At 40.4% G+C, this 16,638-nt stretch overlaps 1 protein-coding gene across 7 annotated transcripts in view; it reads left to right on the top strand.

Moving 5' to 3' along the window:
• Positions 1–16,638, top strand: part of ARMH3 (armadillo like helical domain containing 3) — a 177,780-nt gene that overhangs the window by 134,870 nt on the left and 26,272 nt on the right. For 5 of the 7 annotated variants that reach the window (XM_061403220.1, XM_061403215.1, XM_061403216.1 and 2 more), the window contains one exon: positions 7,029–7,107. In XM_061403220.1, the coding sequence (XP_061259204.1) occupies positions 7,029–7,107 (79 nt within the window). Of the gene's footprint in view, positions 1–7,028; positions 7,110–16,638 lie in introns of those variants that run through there. The other 2 variants (XR_009733794.1, XM_061403219.1) reach the window with 1 other exon arrangement.

The following is a 16,638-nucleotide window of genomic DNA, read 5'->3' as shown; positions in this document are numbered from 1 at the left end:
GGCTTTACTGTCTTCAGTGACAACTTTTCTTCCTTCTTTTGGGGACAGCTGTTCACGTCTGAGTCACCTTTCCTTCCGGGTTGGGGATAAAGCATTTTTATTGTTATTTTCATGCTTTTGGAGAGTAGCTGGTGATCATGAACCTCCTTACTTGTGGTGAGATTGGACAAAAACCTTCATAGACTTTAATTTATTCAGTTTTGCTAAAGGCTTGGGAATATATTGGTGAACAAAATAAATTTGGTCCCTGCTTTCATGGTGCATTCAGTTCCAGTGTGAGGAGAACTGATGGTTTGGAAGGAATTTATATTCTCTTTCCCCACTAAGTTCTACCTCCAGACTCCTTCCCCTTTCCTTAGGCCTTATTTCTTTAATCCTGTTCCTAGTCTTGGATGGATGGCTTTCTCTGAGTAATGTAGGCAGCTCCAGTCATTTCTCAAAAACAAGAAAGTGGTCAAGAGTGTTGAGACTAGGAGAACCTTCTTTCTCCCCGCTTTAGTCTACCCATAACATTTTATTCCAAGGAGTTCTGTGTTCAACAGCCAGAAGTTGACGTACTTTGACAAATGCAGACCTTTTCATCTGAAGATATCATGCATGTTGCTGGGAATTGAACTTTTCTTATCTCCGGGCAGAGTTGTTCCTCCCTGCACATGTGGCTTGCAGTGTCAGTGCCCGTATCTCTGCTCCTTCTTATGGCACTGACCACAGAGGCTTCTCTAGAAGCTCCTTAGACTCTATCTGCTCTAATTTATGACAGAGTAGCCCAGTGAGCTCCTTTTCCTCTTGCCACCAGCATCATGGGCATACACAAGCTCTAGGAAAGTTATCTTGGTGAGTGAAACACTCTGGGATCTGTGAATTCTATGTGGAATTGTTTACTAAGGAAAGAAGTTTGCTCAAGAACTGCTGGAGTTGAGGATGCCTTAAGCCAAGACTGGCGTGCTGCAGTCCACGGGGTCGCAAAGATTCAGACACAACTGGGTGACTGAACAACAATTCATATGTTATAACTCAGACATTTAACATGTGTAACTTGTTGTTTAATATACTCACAAGGTAATACAACTATCACCACAATCTACTTTTTAGAATGTTGTCCCCCCAGAAAGGTACTCCATATCCTTTAGCAGTCCATCCCCATTTCTCTTCTAATCCTTCCCTTAGCCCCAGGCAACCACTAATTTATTTTTTGTCTTTATAAATTTATTCTGTCTGTATAAATCTGTCTGTATAAATTTGTCTGTATAAACCTTTCCTGTAAATGGAATAGTATATTATGTGGCCTTTTGTGTCTGGTTTCTTTCACATAACAACTTTTTCAAGATTCATTCATATTTTAGCATTTATCAGTACTTCATTCCTTTTTGTGGGTGAATAATATTTAACTATAGCTATACCACATTTTATCCATTTGGGTTGTTTCTACTTTTTGGATATTATGAATGATGCCACTGTGAACAATTATGTACAAGTTTTTGTGTGAACATAATGTTTTCATTCTTTTGGGCATGTAAGAATAGAATTTCTGGGTCATAGGGTAACTCTATATGTACTAACATTTGAGGAACTTCCAAACCACTTTCCAAAGCATCTGTACCATTTTACTATCCCACCAGCAGTGTATAAGAGTTCTAATTTCTTCATGTCCTTGCCAACACTTGTTAACTTTTTTTTTGGTTATTATGATCCTAGTGGGTGTGAAGTGGTATCTCATGGGGGTTTGTCATCAGATACATGATTTGCAAGTATTTTCTCCCATTCTGTGGGTTGTCTTTTCACTTTCTTGGTGGTCATCATTTGCAGCACAGAAGTTTTTAAACTTGACCTACTTTTTTTTTGTCACTTGTGCTTTTGTTACCATAAGGAATCATTGCCTCACCCAAGTTCATGAAGATGTACTCTCGTGTGTTCTTCTGAAAGTTTTATGGTTTTTAGATCGTATATTAAATCTGTGTTCCATTTTGAGTTAATTTTTGGGTATAGTATGGGTATAGTATGTGGTTCAGCTTCATCCCGTTGCATGTAGATATTCAGTTGTTCCAGCATCATTTCTTGCAAAGATTCTTCTTTTCCAACTTGATTGTTTTGCTACCTTTGTCAAAGAGAAACCTTAGTCAGTGCATAATGGCTGTTTTCTCATTCATTGTCCACTTACACCTTCCTCTTCTTCCCTGTTCCTCCTCTCCTTTCAAGTCTCCTTTTCAAAAATACTTTGTAGCATGAGAGTTTTCCACTGGCAAAGGCTAGGTTTGGTTTGAATACCTGAAAGGCTGATATTAGATGAAAGCCATCCTCAGTGTACAAAAGGAATTCCTTGGCAGTCTAGTGGTTAGGACTCTGCTTTCACTGCTGAAGGGCCTTTTTGGATGAAATAAGTCATGAAGGAATTAAAATCATACTTTGATCACTCATCTTCTGATAGAAAAAAACTGCCATTTCTTGTCTGGAAACCTAAAATTTTAGACTTCAGCACGTGACAGTTGCTACCTGTTTTGACAGGTTTTGATCAATGAAAATGAGAGAGCTACAATTAGAATGACTTAATAGTCTCCTCCTCTCCTCCCAGATGTTCAGAAGAAATGATGGTAGATCTTTTTAGAGGTGGTATCAGTGAGAAGGAAAGCCTGAAGAAAAGAGAGAGATTCCTCCTTCATCCATAAATCTCGTATCTCATTTTTCTCCCACTGAGAGCTGGTCAGGCATGAGTTTAATTAATTACTGGGGGCTATCCCAGGTGGGGAAGCATGAAATCACAACCCAGGTGAGCCCTGGTAGCCTCCAGACTTCCTGGGGAAGGAGAAGCTAAGTATTTCAGTCACTGCAAAAGTATGTGTCACTCAGTGTGGGCTGACTTAGCCTGATTTTGGTGTTTTGTCATCTCTTTGCTGCCTCAGAACATACTTCCATTTCAACAGTATGAAGTCCTGAGCACTTGAATAGGAAGCTTCCAAACCCTGTCTGCAATGCCTTGCTAAAGAGCATGGAGGGAGAACAGCCAGCGTCAGACTGTTTTTCTTACCTCTTATACCTAGCACCCTGCAACTGGTATCTCCAGAAAATCAGATTAGTACTCAGATTTTACAGATAACAGTCCCAAATAAACAGCAGGAAGAGTAAAGCAGAGGCATATACTGTGTCCTGTGTGGGTCCTGAGTTAGAGATTATTAACTGGATTTACACTGTTTCACCTGTCTCAGGTTTCTAAACAGTCCCTTAAGTTGCCTGGTAGGAGACCTTCATCACTTGCAGAGATCTGAAGCTCTGGGGAGAGAATGTCACAGGTTAGGTTGGAGGATGATTTTATGTTCGTTCCAAAATATAAATTCTCAGACTGACAAATCTATCATACTCTTAGGATAAGTTTGCCTAAACAGCATCAGCATATATGCCCTGCAGTATCAAGCATAGGGCATCCATAGACCCAGCTGATACTTGGCAGATGTAACAGAAGGGAAGGAAATAAGTGTACTTTCTGAAGATAGTACCTTCCAATTTTTTTTTCTTTCTCTCCCCCATCTCCGCTGTCCTTTGTTTCTTACTCTGAGCTCCTTCCCTGTCTTTCTTTCTTCCCTCTTTTTCTTTCTCCTTTCTCTCTCATTTCTTTCTTGCTTCCTTGCTTTCTTTCTTGGCAAGAAAATTCCTCTGATAGGAAGGGAATAGAATTACAACATCCCTATCTGTTCCATTCCCAGGGATTATTTCATTGTCCTAACCTCACCAGCTTCTCTGGATTGCCAGCTGGGCCAGTGGCTGGTATCATCCCACCCAGACAAACATTAGGGTTTTTTGGAGTTCTCTGTTCTCCAAACCTAGGCACATCAAAACAAAAATGCAATTCTAGTTCAGCTGAGTCAGGATTTTTTTCAAACACTTTTCAAAAAAATTTTTTACTAAGAAATTTAAAGAAAACCTTTTAAAAAAAAACCTATGAAAGCATGAAATAGATGTATTTATAGAATGCAATTTCCATTTTCCAAAACAACTGAGGTCTGATAGTAAATTGATTTGTCTATTGTATTTCCTTTACTCACTGCCATCACTCTTGGGAGCTGAGTTCTGTGACTCAGACTCTATCCTGGGTTAACTGTAAGTTAGTGCTGCTGCTAGGATTGGTGGGATTCTCAGTTCCCTATAGCTGACCCTGTCTTCTCATTGGGTTTAGCCTCCCGGTTTTCTTTTCTGTTCCTGGACTGTTGTCATCCCTGCCAGTATCCTCAAATTTTGCTTTCTGAATGATAAAAATATCTGACACCCCCCCAACTTGATTACAGTGGATATTTTGGATTTAGACCAAGCCCCACAACCTTATCTTGCAGATAATAACATCTCTACCTTTCTTGACGGTCTCTTGGAAAATAAGTTACCAAAACTTGCCTCTTGTGCCTGACCCATTTCTGTCCTATTTGATTTAGTCATTCATTGAATATTTATTGAGTACCAGCTGTGTGCCAGGCATTGTGCTAGATATTTAACATTGCTTTACTATATAAATATTGCATGAATCCTCTTAAGATTTAGTTCCCTCTTTCAACAAACATTTATTGTATGCCTGCAATGTACTATTCCTAGTTACTGTGCTAAAACAGATATTATTATTCCCGTTTTATCCCTCTGGCAAAATATACGCTTCCAAAAATCATTCAGAAAAACATTGGTCAAACTGGGATTCCACACCATGATTTCCTTTTTTTTTTTTTTCATGATTTTCTTTTTAAATTTCTGGCTTGTACTTCTGATATTTGGGTTAGATTGAATTCTTTACTATCAGTAAGTTATATTAAAAGAATATATTGATTTCTATTATGCTGTCATACACACATTTTAATGAACTTTCAGTTCAGCTCAGTTGCTCAGTCATGTCGAACTCTTTACAACCCCATGAATCACAGCACTCCAGGCCTCCCTGTCCATCACCAACTCCTGGAGTTCACCCAAACCCATGTCCATCGAGTTGGTGATGCCATCCACCCATCTCATCCCCTGTCGTCCCCTTCTCCTCCTGCCCCCAATCCCTCCCAGCATCAGGGTCTTTTCCAATGAGTCAACTCTTCGCATGAGGTGGCCAAAGTACTGGAGTTTCAGCTTCAGCATCAGTCCTTCCAATGAACACCCAGGACTGATCTCCTTTAGGATGGACTGGTTGGATCTCCTTGCAGTCCAAGGGACTCTCGAGAGTCTTCTCCAACACCACAGTTCAAAAGCATCAATTTTGGAATAATTTTAAAATTATAGGAAAAAATGCAAAGATAAAGCATAGAGTTTCTATATGCCTCTCAACCTAATTTCTCCCCTCTTACATTACCATGGTATGTTTATCAATACTAAGAAACAGGCATTGATATGTTACTATTAACTAAACTCCATATTTTGTTTGGGTTTCAACAGTTTATCTTTAATGTCCTCTTTCTGTTCCCGAATCCAATTCAGAGCATCAGGTTGCATTTAGTCATATCTCACCAATGGGCTCCAGTCTATGACTCTTCCTCAAGTTTTGTTTTTCATGACCTTGACAATCTTGAGGAGTAACTGGCAAGGTATTCTCTAGAATGTACCCCAGTGTGGGTTTGTCTGATGTTTTTCTTGTTCTTAGATTGAGATCATGAATTTCTGAAAGTACACGACAGAGATGAAGTGCCCTTCTTACCAGACCATACCAGGGGTTACATGACATCACTGGTGATACTCACCTTCATTACTTGGTTGAAGTAGATTTGCCAGGATTCTTTACTGTCAAGTTACTATTTTTCCCTTTTGCTACTCTATGGAGATAAGTCTAGCTTACTCTCAGTGATAATGGGAACTAAACACCTCATAAAGAGGAGAGTATCTGCACATATTATTTGAAATTGTTCTGTTAGATTTTTCTCTTCTCCCCATTAACCTCTATAACCTGTGTTTTTTATACTCTTCTTGTTGTTCAGTTGCTAAGTCATGTCCATCTCTTTGCAATCCTGTGAACTGTAACACACCAGGCTTCTCTGTCCGTGCTTCTCTGTCCATCACTATCTCCTGGAGTTTGCTCAAACTCATATCCATTGAGTCAGTGATACCATCCAACCATCTCATCCTCTGTCACCCCGTTCTCCTCTTGCCCTCAGTTTTTCCCAGCTTCAGGGTCTTTTCCAGTAAGTCAGCTCGTCACATCAAGTGGCCAAAGTATTGGAGCTTTAGCTTCAGCATCAGTCCTTCCAATGAATATTCAGGGTTGATTTCCTTTAGGATTGGCTGATTTGATCTCTTTGCTGTCCAAGGGACTCTGAAGAGTCCTCTCAAGCACCACAGTTTGAAAGTGTAAATTCTTTGGTGCTCAGCCTTCTTTATGTTCCAACTCTCAAATCCATACATGACTATTGGTTTTCTACTCTACCAGACAAGAAATCACAAAGATCTATACTAAAGCGTTGGTTTCAGGGAAATTTATTTCAGATTTCAGAGGTTTTTAAGAGATAGATTTGATATGACTTGGTGACCCTGAAGAGAGAATGTTTGAAAACAACATTCAGATTTTGGTTTGAATGGCTGGAAATAAAATTTTGGTTCAAAATATTAACTAACAAATACGACGGTTGTAGGCTTTGGGAAATCTTAGGTTCTTCAGAGACTGTATTCAACCCACATGTTGGTCCAGCTTCACTGAATGCCCTGTTCTCCTGAGTAAGAGCAGAGCAAAGTGTTTTTTTTCTGACTGAAACACGAGGGTCGCCTGGTGGACAGCCCCCTGAGCCCTGTTTCTCATCTGAAGGATGCTAGGTTTTGACTTTTGTTTAGTTGTGAGATTTTCCCCTAGTTCATTTACAGAGCAGGCATACTTGATTCTGTTCTCTGTCTAATAAATAATTAAACCTTTCCCATTTTAGAGTAATCACTTCACCCCATGTGACCTCATGTTCATAAGAGGACAGCTAGCTTCTGAGAGTCACACCCATGGTCTCATACTCTAAATCAGAGGGTAGCTGATACTTGTTTTTAACTCATTATCTTCTTATTCCATCTGGTACTGTATTAATGTTAGTTCTCTGTTTCAGAGCCATCATCAACCACTTTAACCCCAAAATTGAATCCTACGCTGCTGTGAATCACATATCCCAACTGTCGGAGGAGCAGGTAAGCCACTACTTTCCTCAGAGTGGCCCTAGTTGGTGGCCAGCATCAAGTCCTCTCAGATGGCAGAGGGATTCGGTGACTGAGCTTCTAGTGGGAGTGGCAAGAGCCAGGCTGCTTAAGAGGAATTAGTAAGGGATTTGTTGATAGTACTTTAATTAGAATGATGGCTTCTGCTTTTGTGCCATGTGAAGGGTTCATTTAATTATGTAAAAGATAATGTAGGTGAAATTTTGGTGAATTGTTATTTTAGTGTGGGTGATAAGCATTTCTTTTTTTTTTTTAATTTTAGGCAGAGAGTCATTTTGACTTTTGAAAATAAGAAATGAAAACTTAGAAATGGTTGAAACTGCCAGTTAGAAAAACCCTGAGTTCAGCTTACTTTGATGTTGTTTGGCTCCTTAAAATATGAACCCTCCTTGGGGCAGATTTGCATTAGAATTGAGTTCTGTGTGCCTTGAACAATTATTTCTGAGCAGGTTTTTCTGTGGTATGAACTGTGACACGTGCAGATAGTGTTGTGTGTTTGTTTTCCTTTAGTCTGGCCTGATTTCCTCTTTTCCCAAAGAAAAGAGCCCTCAGCTCTGCATTATATAAAAGTGAGACGGGGCTTTAGTGTAACATGGTATCAAACTTGATGTTTCAGAACAAGACTTTGAGTCTTGTTTTCAAAAGCACAAAATGAGACATACATTCATATGGTCTCCCTTCCTTCTCACCCTACTCCCAAGTTGAAGGGCCTGGGTATTCATGAGGTGAGAGTTCAGATATAGTCTCCAAGCCAGTTAAAAAAACAACATCCCCTATGCTCTGCTTTCCCTTTTTTGGCGTTTGCATCAGTGTAGCCCTTCTGTGAGCCTCTTGCTGGCAGGGCCAGCTAGCCAGCTGTGGTGTGATTGTGTGTTCAGTGTTCCTAAAAGCTATTCCATTGGCCAAATGAGGCACCAGAGCAAGCCTTTGCCTAACAGACAGCTTCTCAGTATTCCACCAGTGGCTCTTTCCTCAGCCAGATGGATAGGACTCAATTAGTCTATCAGTTTTCCCTTTGACATATTTATTCTCCTTTGTGAGGCCAGCTGTGGGAATCCATCCTTTTACTTAAACCACTTTGATAAATGGCTTTCATTTTCTTTTTTCCTCTTCTGCCTGTGGAGCAGCCCTAAGTCCTGTTTAGGACTTTGATGCCACTGCTCTCTGTGAGGTGCTTCAACATCCTACCTTTTTCCTGTTGAACCGGTTCAGATCAGTTTTGTTATATCGTTTTTATGCAAAAGAATTCAACATCTTGAGCTTTGTATAGTGAAAGAAACGGTGACTTTCCTATCACAGTGAGCTCTGTTTAGTCTAAAAGCTTTTTTTTTTTTTTTTTTTTAAAAAAGAGGAAGACACATTTTTTCCCAGTCAGCCACGTGCAGTATTCATCCCCCAGCAGCTTGGGAAGGTCAGGCTGAAATCTTTCTACAGCAGTAGCAGCCACAGACCAATAATAAAAATCCATTCTGGCGCATGAGGCAATCTGGAAAAGGATGATTAGCAAGCACGTGTCCTCAACCCCCCTCCAACTTCTTTCAGAGTTAAATGAAGTGATGAAAGTGCCTCTCAGAAAGCGTCCACAAGCCAGAGATGAGGCGACTTCTATAGAGTGGGAGAAAACACAGCCCTATTTGAAAATGAGGAAAGGGAAACAGCTCTCAAAGATTTCTTTTCTTAATAAATAATATTGCATATCTGCTGTGTACAAAGAGTGGTGCTGGGTAGCAGGGATCAGTAGTGAATAATCAAGTGTAGTCCTTACTGTCACGGAATTTGTGTATACTCACTGCTTTTAACAATCCTTTTCACTTGGGTAGTGGAGGAAGGGTGATTCTGTTCTGGGACCCTTTTCGAAACTGCCCTCAAAATAGTTGTTGCTTCTCTTCCCTAACTGACTCTGAAAGGCAATAAATAACAGCATTAGAGTACACTTGGTTTTATTCTCAGCACTATCAGGTTAGAAGTATTTTGACTCCTTGTTAATCTCCAGCATGTGTTGGAGCACTTCTTTCCCTTCACTTAATGCCGATATCACTAATGTTAAGTGTATTCACACCTTCCTAAAGAACTGGGTTTGGGATGCAATAGGCACTGCAGGGACTTCCCTTTCAGTCATGTGGTTAAGACTCCACACTTCCAATGCAGGGGGCACGGGTTTGATTGCTTGTCAGGGAACTAAGATCCCACAGGCCACGTGCCTGCCCCCCCACCTCCCCCCACCCCCCGCCCCCGCCGCAAAAAAAAAAAAAAAAGGACCCACAGTTGTTAGCAGCAAACTAAGTAGAAAGAGGAAATTGGGAACTTAATCCCCAAGTAGATTCTGAAGTACTAGTAAAGTAAACCTAAAGACCATGGATAGGCATCAACTGGGGTTTATTGAGCTTAGTAAGACAGCAGATAAGAGAGGGCTCTTTGCTAGATCTGCCTGCTCAGACTGGCATTTTCTTCTGGCAAGAGATTTATGACTTTTTGAGTTCTGACAACCCCCAGACACATTCTAGCAGTCTGTTTGAGTCATTTTAAGATGATGCTTGTAAATCCATTATTGCTTATCAAACAGAGCCCAATCTCTCACACTGGATTTATTTTTAGGTGTCCAGATGATGGATGGCATTTTTTGTTACTTCTCATTGGCTTCATGGAGAGCAAAACTTTTTAATCAGTTAACACCCTCAGTGTGACTTAATGGTCATGCATTTTCTAGTGTAATAAACTGCTTGCATTTTTATATTGTACACACAGGAGTCATATTTGTCTGGGGTTGATTGTGAACCTTGTACATATTAACTCTTCTTGTGTGCGTGTGGTAAAATATGCATAAAATTTACCAATTGAACAATTTTTAAGTAGTTCAGTGGTGTTAAGTACATTCATATTGTTGTAACCATCACTGCTATCCATCTCCAGAACTTTCTCATCATTGCATGCTGAATGCTATACAGTAACTCCTCATTTCCCCTCCCCCAGCCCCTGGTAATCACTCTTCTACTGTTTGTCTCTATATGGGAGCCTGGCAGGCTACATACAGTCCATGGGGTCGCAAAAGAGTTGGACACAGCTTAACAACAAAACTTACTGTTGTTAAACAACAATCTGACTACTCCAAGGGTCTCACAGAAAGTAGAATCATACAATATTTGTCCTTTTGTATATGCAGAAGAAAATGGCAATCAATTCCAGTTTTCTTGCCTGGAGAATCCCATGGAGGAGCCTTGTAGGCTACAGTCCATAGTGTCGCAGAGTCAGACACAACTGAAGTGACTTAGCCTGCTCATATCCGGTTTATTTCTTTTAGCATAATGTCTTCAATGCTGTAGCGTGTATCAGAATTTCATTCCTTTTGAAGGTGAATGATATTCCATTGATGTGTATAACACATTTTGTTTATACTTCTGTCCATCGATGAATATTTGGGTTGCTTCCACCTTGTGGCTACTGTGAAGAATACTGTGAAATTGGTGTGTGAGTCCCTGTTTTCAGTTCTTTTGTGTATATACCCAGAAATGGAACTGCTGGATCAAATGGGAATTAATTCTGTGTTTCATTTTTTGAGAAGCTATCATAGTGTTTCCCAGATTGGTCGCACCTAAAATATAAAATTATTCCAATTTTTCCTGTTTTTTTATAATAGCCATCCTAATGAGGGTGAAGTAGTATCTCATTGTGGCTTTAATTGTTATTTCCCTAATCATTATTAATGTTGAGCATCTTTTTATATGTTCATTGACCATTCTTTATCTCCTTTGGAGAAATTCTGTTCAAGCCCCTTGCCCATTTTTTAATTGGATTGTTTGGATTTTTGTTGTTGACTTTTAGGAATATCTATGTACTCTATAGGTATTTATCCTTCATCAGACATATGATTTGCAAACATTTTCTCCCATTCTGTGGGTTGCCTTTTATAGTTTTAGCTTTTACATTTAGGTCTTTGATTCATAAGCAGAGACATTACTTTGCCAACAAAGGTTCGTCTAGTCAAGGCTATGGTTTTTCCTGTGGTCATGTTTGGATGTGAGAATTGGACTGTGAAGAAGGCTGAGTGCCGAAGAATTGATGCTTTTGAACTGTGGTGTTGGAGAAGACTCTTGAGAGTCCCTTGGACTGCAAGGAGATCCAACCAGTCCATTCTGAAGGAGATCAGCCCTGGGATTTCTTTGGAAGGAATGATGCTAAAGCTGAAACTCCAGTACTTTGGCCACCTCATGCGAAGAGTTGACTCATTGGAAAAGACTCTGATGCTGGGAGGGATTGGGGGCAGGAGGAGAAGGGGACGACAGAGGATGAGATGGCTGGATGGCATCACTGACTCGATGGACGTGAGTCTCAGTGAACTCCGGGAGTTGGTGATGGACAGGGAGGCTGGGCATGCTGCGATTCATGGGGTCGCAAAGAGTTGGACATGACTGAGCGACTGATCTGATCTGATCTGATATGGTGTTTGGTAAGGGCACTTTGACCTCTTTTTGTATTTCACATATCTTTATGAATAATGTTTATGGAGAAGGTAAAACTCGCTTTTCCAAGAACTGTGAAACTATTCTTAGTTTATTCCCTTCTGCATTGGCTTGTCTTAAGTACATCTTATAAAAATTGTCCTTCAAGGCCCTTGCCCACCATTAGCTGGGATTTAGCTCCTTTCTCTTCTCAGTATAGCTTGTTGGTAAGCATCTGTCTCTAGCCGGTAGAATCATTTGTTATGATCCTGTCCCTAACATGGTGATTGCAGCCATGAAATTAAAAGACGCTTACTCCTTGGAAGGAAAGTTATGACCAACCTAGATGGCATATTCAAAAGCAGAGACATTACTTTGCCAACAAAGGTCCGTCTAGTCAAGGCTATGGTTTTTCCAGTGGTCATGTATGGATGTGAGAGTTGGAGTGTGAAGAAAGCTGAGCACCGAAGAATTGATGCTTTTGAACTGTGGTGTTGGAGAAGACTCTTGAGAGTCCCTTGGACTGCAAGGAGATCCAACCAGTCCATTTTAAAGGAGATCAGTCCTGGGTGTTCTTTGGAAGGATTGATGCTAAAGCTGAAACTCCAATACTTTGGCCACCTCACGTGAAGAGTTGACTCATTGGAAAAGACTCTGATGCTGGGAGGGATTGGGGGCAGGAGGAGAAGGGGACGACAGAGGATGAGATGGCTGGATGGCATCACTGACTCAATGGACATGAGTTTGGGTGAATTCCGGGAGTTGGTGATGGACAGGGAGGCCTGGCATGCTGTAATTCATGGGGTCGCAAAGAGTCGGACATGACTGAGCAACTGAACTGAACTGTCCCTACCAGTGACAGCCACTCTGATTTTCATTTTCCCATGAGGATAGCTGAGTCTCACTCTCAAAACCTATGGGATTCTCTTAGATAAATCCCAATGACCCTTTTGTTTCTACTAAATGAATGGGGATGGGAGGGATTTAAGAGAAATTCTGGGCCCCAGCCTAAGTCCTGGGTTTGGATGCTTTGAAGAGATCTTGTCTTGATGATTCAGTGCTCCCTTCATGTAAGTATGTTGGAATAGAAGAGCTCTTCAGGGGATTCTCCTCCCTATCTTGTCCTATTTAAACTCTGCTATACTCCATCTCCTTCATTCCTATTTCAAATTAAGAAAAAAATTTATTATTGCTGGCTACATCCTGCTAGAAATGGATCTACACACTAGCTCATCATTTGTTTTTTTAACTCATTGGTTTTTTAATCCAAAGTCCAAGTATAGGCTTCAGAAAATTATTGAACACTCTGAAATTGTGCAAATTATGCATATGTCCTTTTTTCCCTCCTTGAAAAGGGTCCATCTTTCTTAAAATTCTCAACCAGTCTTTGGCCCCTTCAACATACAAAGTTTTGTAGAAAATCACTGGCTTAGTTGTCTTGAATAGTACCTCATACTTTCCTTGACCCCAAAGCCATCAGACCTTTGAGGATCTTAAGCTCCTTTTAGACTATTTGCTATTTATTTTGGTTTGTAAATGCTATGACATTGACTTGTATCAGCTCTAATTTCCTTATACCAAAGAGAGTTTCATAGCAGAACTTTACAGAAAGATTCTCTAGAGCCCTGAGTATCTAGAGAACACAGTGGCAGTTTAGCATTCAAGACAAAACCTTCGATGATCACCTGATTCCTTAAGCTTTCAGTTACACTCATGACCAGTTTTGTGCCATTGAAATATCCCGTTGGAAAGCAAGTAAGTGATTGGCCCACTCTTAACTTTCTTCAATCTTCATTCAGTTCTCAGTATTTTAGCATTTAATGCTTTGTGCTTCAGATCCTCCTAGGCATTTGAGGGATGCAGAAGTATGATAAAGAGCCTTTGTTCTCAAAGGATAAAATAAGTGCGAAAGATGGCTTAAGGCAGTTTATTATCAATAGCTGACCAGTACTAGCAATAGAATCTGTAGGTTCCTATTAGAGAACGATCTCTGTGGGTTGTGGTGGTGGAAAGGCCATGTGGAAGAGAGAAGAATTGAGTTGGGCCTTGAAAGGGGAAGGATAGGAATTGGATAAATGGAGAGGCATAGATTGTAAAATATCCTCAAAGCCAGGACATGAAAAGGACAGAAAGAGTGGGAAGAGTCCCAGAGTGTCTCTGCCTTGTCCTCAGGTCCCAGGGTGCCCCGAGACTGGATGACTTAGATGTATAATTCAGTCATTTAAATTGTTAGCACATCTTCCATAATCCCTAGTGTACCGACTCTAATCCCTGTCCTAATTATACCTCCTTTGATTCAGTTCACAAGTATTCATCAAAGGCCTGGTATGAGCCCCCCTCAATGCTAGTAGGCATATTATTAGACCTACTAGCAAACCTAGCTCTCTTTTTTTTTCCTGGTATAACAAATATAGCAAACACATAACATACAAACAAATAGAACAAAATTTACCATCTTAACCATTCTTAACTGTACACTACAGGAGTGTTAATATGTACATTGTTGTGCAGTTATCTCTAGAAATTTCTCATCTTTCAAAACTGAAACTGTTTATTGAACAGCTTCCCTTCCCTTCCCTCCCCTCTGCCTTGCAGAATTAAACAAAAAATGCTTCATACGTGATTGAGTGAAAGTTACATTGGAAGCTGAGTATTTATTTTCATCTATTAGTAATCTTTCTAACCCTTTTTGATTTTCTCTGGATCCTACGAATCACTAAAAATAACTGCTGGGTGTTTAGAAATCCTAACAAAATCCAGCATTATTTTCCCAGAGAAGAGTGAGATACTAACAAGAGGAGAGTCTGTGTTTGTGAGGCAAACACTGTTGGGGTGCCTGGGTGGCACCTGTTATTTGTGAACATCTAGGAGGAAACACATAAAGATCTTTGGGAGATATCCTAAAAGCTTCAAGACTTATGAGGAAAGTCGAGCCTGGTAATTCAGCTTTAGAGTTGTTGGCCCTTTGGGGTGTTAGGTAAATGTTTAACAGCTGGTTGGAGGGAGCTGATTTGTAGTTCTGAGGACAAATACTCCCAGCATAGCCACCAGTGTGAAACCAAGTGGCTCTCACAGTGCTTAAAAATCTAACAGTTCACTCTCACAGGCCAAGCATGTGTCAGCCAGCTCCAGCACACCACTGGTTGTTGAGGAAGACTGGGAGAAGGGAGCTGTAAAGCTACAAGGCAGGGCTTTCCATGCAGGAAGTGAGCGTGGGTCACTTTCCCCATGGGAGCCACCTATATTGCCTCCCAAGGCAATCAAGACCTCTGAGCAGCCTATTTTGAGAACCCTTGTGATATTTTCTCATCTTAAAACATGGCATTGGCTGTCAGGCAAGGCAGCCTTGGCAGAGACATATGCTAGAGCTGAGATTTAAGACTCTCATGATAGCCATAACTCAGTTTCCTGTACTTGGCATTGTTTTTGTACAACAGCCTATAGTTTTGCAGTCTCTCTAAGCCTGAGTGATGGTTGCTGTGGGAACTCTTAGTGAGTACGAGCATGTGACACAAGCATTGACTGTCTGACCCTGCCTCTCTTTTCTGCCTTTGTTTAGATTCTGGCATTTCAAGTGACCTCGTTGGCAGGGAAAAAAGTTTGATATGAGTTATTTGTTAACTGGACTCACTAACGCAGGAAAGACACAAAGTCAGAGGCAGAGGGGTTTTCCTACAAGCTGCTTAACCTTGGAAATCAACTTTCTGTTACATAGGGCATCTTGAGAAGGTCCATGTAGAAAGGTCAGCTGGTTATGTGCTGCTAGGATATTTACTCTCTTACTTGGACCAAGAGGTAAGTTGCACTACCAGATCAGAGGGGAAAGGGTCTTGAATTTTAGCTCCACTGAACAGGGAAGAAAGTATCTTGGATTTAAAAAGGACATAAATAGATAAAAGGAACAACTAGGAGTTTTTGAGCTAGGCACTTCTACTTAGGCTATTTACTTAATTTAATCAATTGTCTGAGGTAGATACAGTTATCCTCATTTTATAGATGAGGGTGCTGAAGAGACTTAAGTAGTTTGTCCAAGATCACACAGCTGCTAGTGATAAAGCCATAATGTGAACCTAGGTCAGTCTGACACCAAAGTCTGAGCTTTTTCATTTCTTGAAACATGCAAGACAACTAGAGTCTGTTAGGTATTCTGAAGGAAGAGGCAAGTCAGGATAGGAAAGTGGAGGGAGAAGCAGAGAGAACAGGGGTAACTGGTCTCATTTCTAGGCGGTGGGGAAAGAATCCCAGTTTGGGAAAGGCCCATTCAGTTAAGGAAAGAAAATACTGAACAGGGACCTGGAGAATTTGCCTGCCAGTTAGGCAGCAGTGCCTCAGTAGAGGCTTCTGTCACAGTACGATAGCTTTATAAATGAGGGAAAAGTCTCTTTATCCCATCCAAGAATGTCAGCAAAGTCACTATGAAAAATAAAGCTTTTCCACACACCCAAGGAAGATGATGAATTTTTTAAAAGTTTTTATGAACTTATTTCTTTTAAAGATGATACATATTTGTGGGTCAAAATCTAAAACATAGCACACTGAATTTTAATTGTTTTTAAAGTGGTAGTTCCATTTTTTTTTTTTTTTTTTCTTTTTAAGTAGCAAAGTGAAGATTCAAAATTAATGTCCCTCAGTCAAGCAAGATGAATGCAGAGGTCACTGGTGAAGAGCTTAACTTATTATTCCTGTCTGCCACTGCCAGTATTTCCTCCAATTAAGTATGAATTTTGAAATGCCCATCACATAAACTTCTGGTCTTCCTCAATCAGACTTCACTGTCGGTAAAGCTTCTTTGGCAGTGCATGGGAGAAATAGCATTGGAGCTTGTAGGAATTCCAGTAGTTATCAACTTTTCAAGAAGTTTCAGGATACAGCAGACCTTGTTTTAAGTTAAGAAGGCTCTTTCTCCCAGGTATTAGATATAAAGATAGCAAGCACTTTACTCTTCAGTTTGTTTTCTAGCCACTTCCTTCCTTCCAAATAGACCTTCTGGTACTTCTGTTTTATTTCCATTGCAACTTCTTTCCTAGAAGGTAGCTCAAAACTCTTTTAAGATATGCTTGGAAAAGCA

Source organism: Bos javanicus, chromosome 26 (assembly GCF_032452875.1).
Source record: "Bos javanicus breed banteng chromosome 26, ARS-OSU_banteng_1.0, whole genome shotgun sequence".
Lineage (NCBI taxonomy): Eukaryota > Metazoa > Chordata > Mammalia > Artiodactyla > Bovidae > Bos > Bos javanicus.
This window is presented reverse-complemented; position numbering and strand designations above follow the sequence as displayed.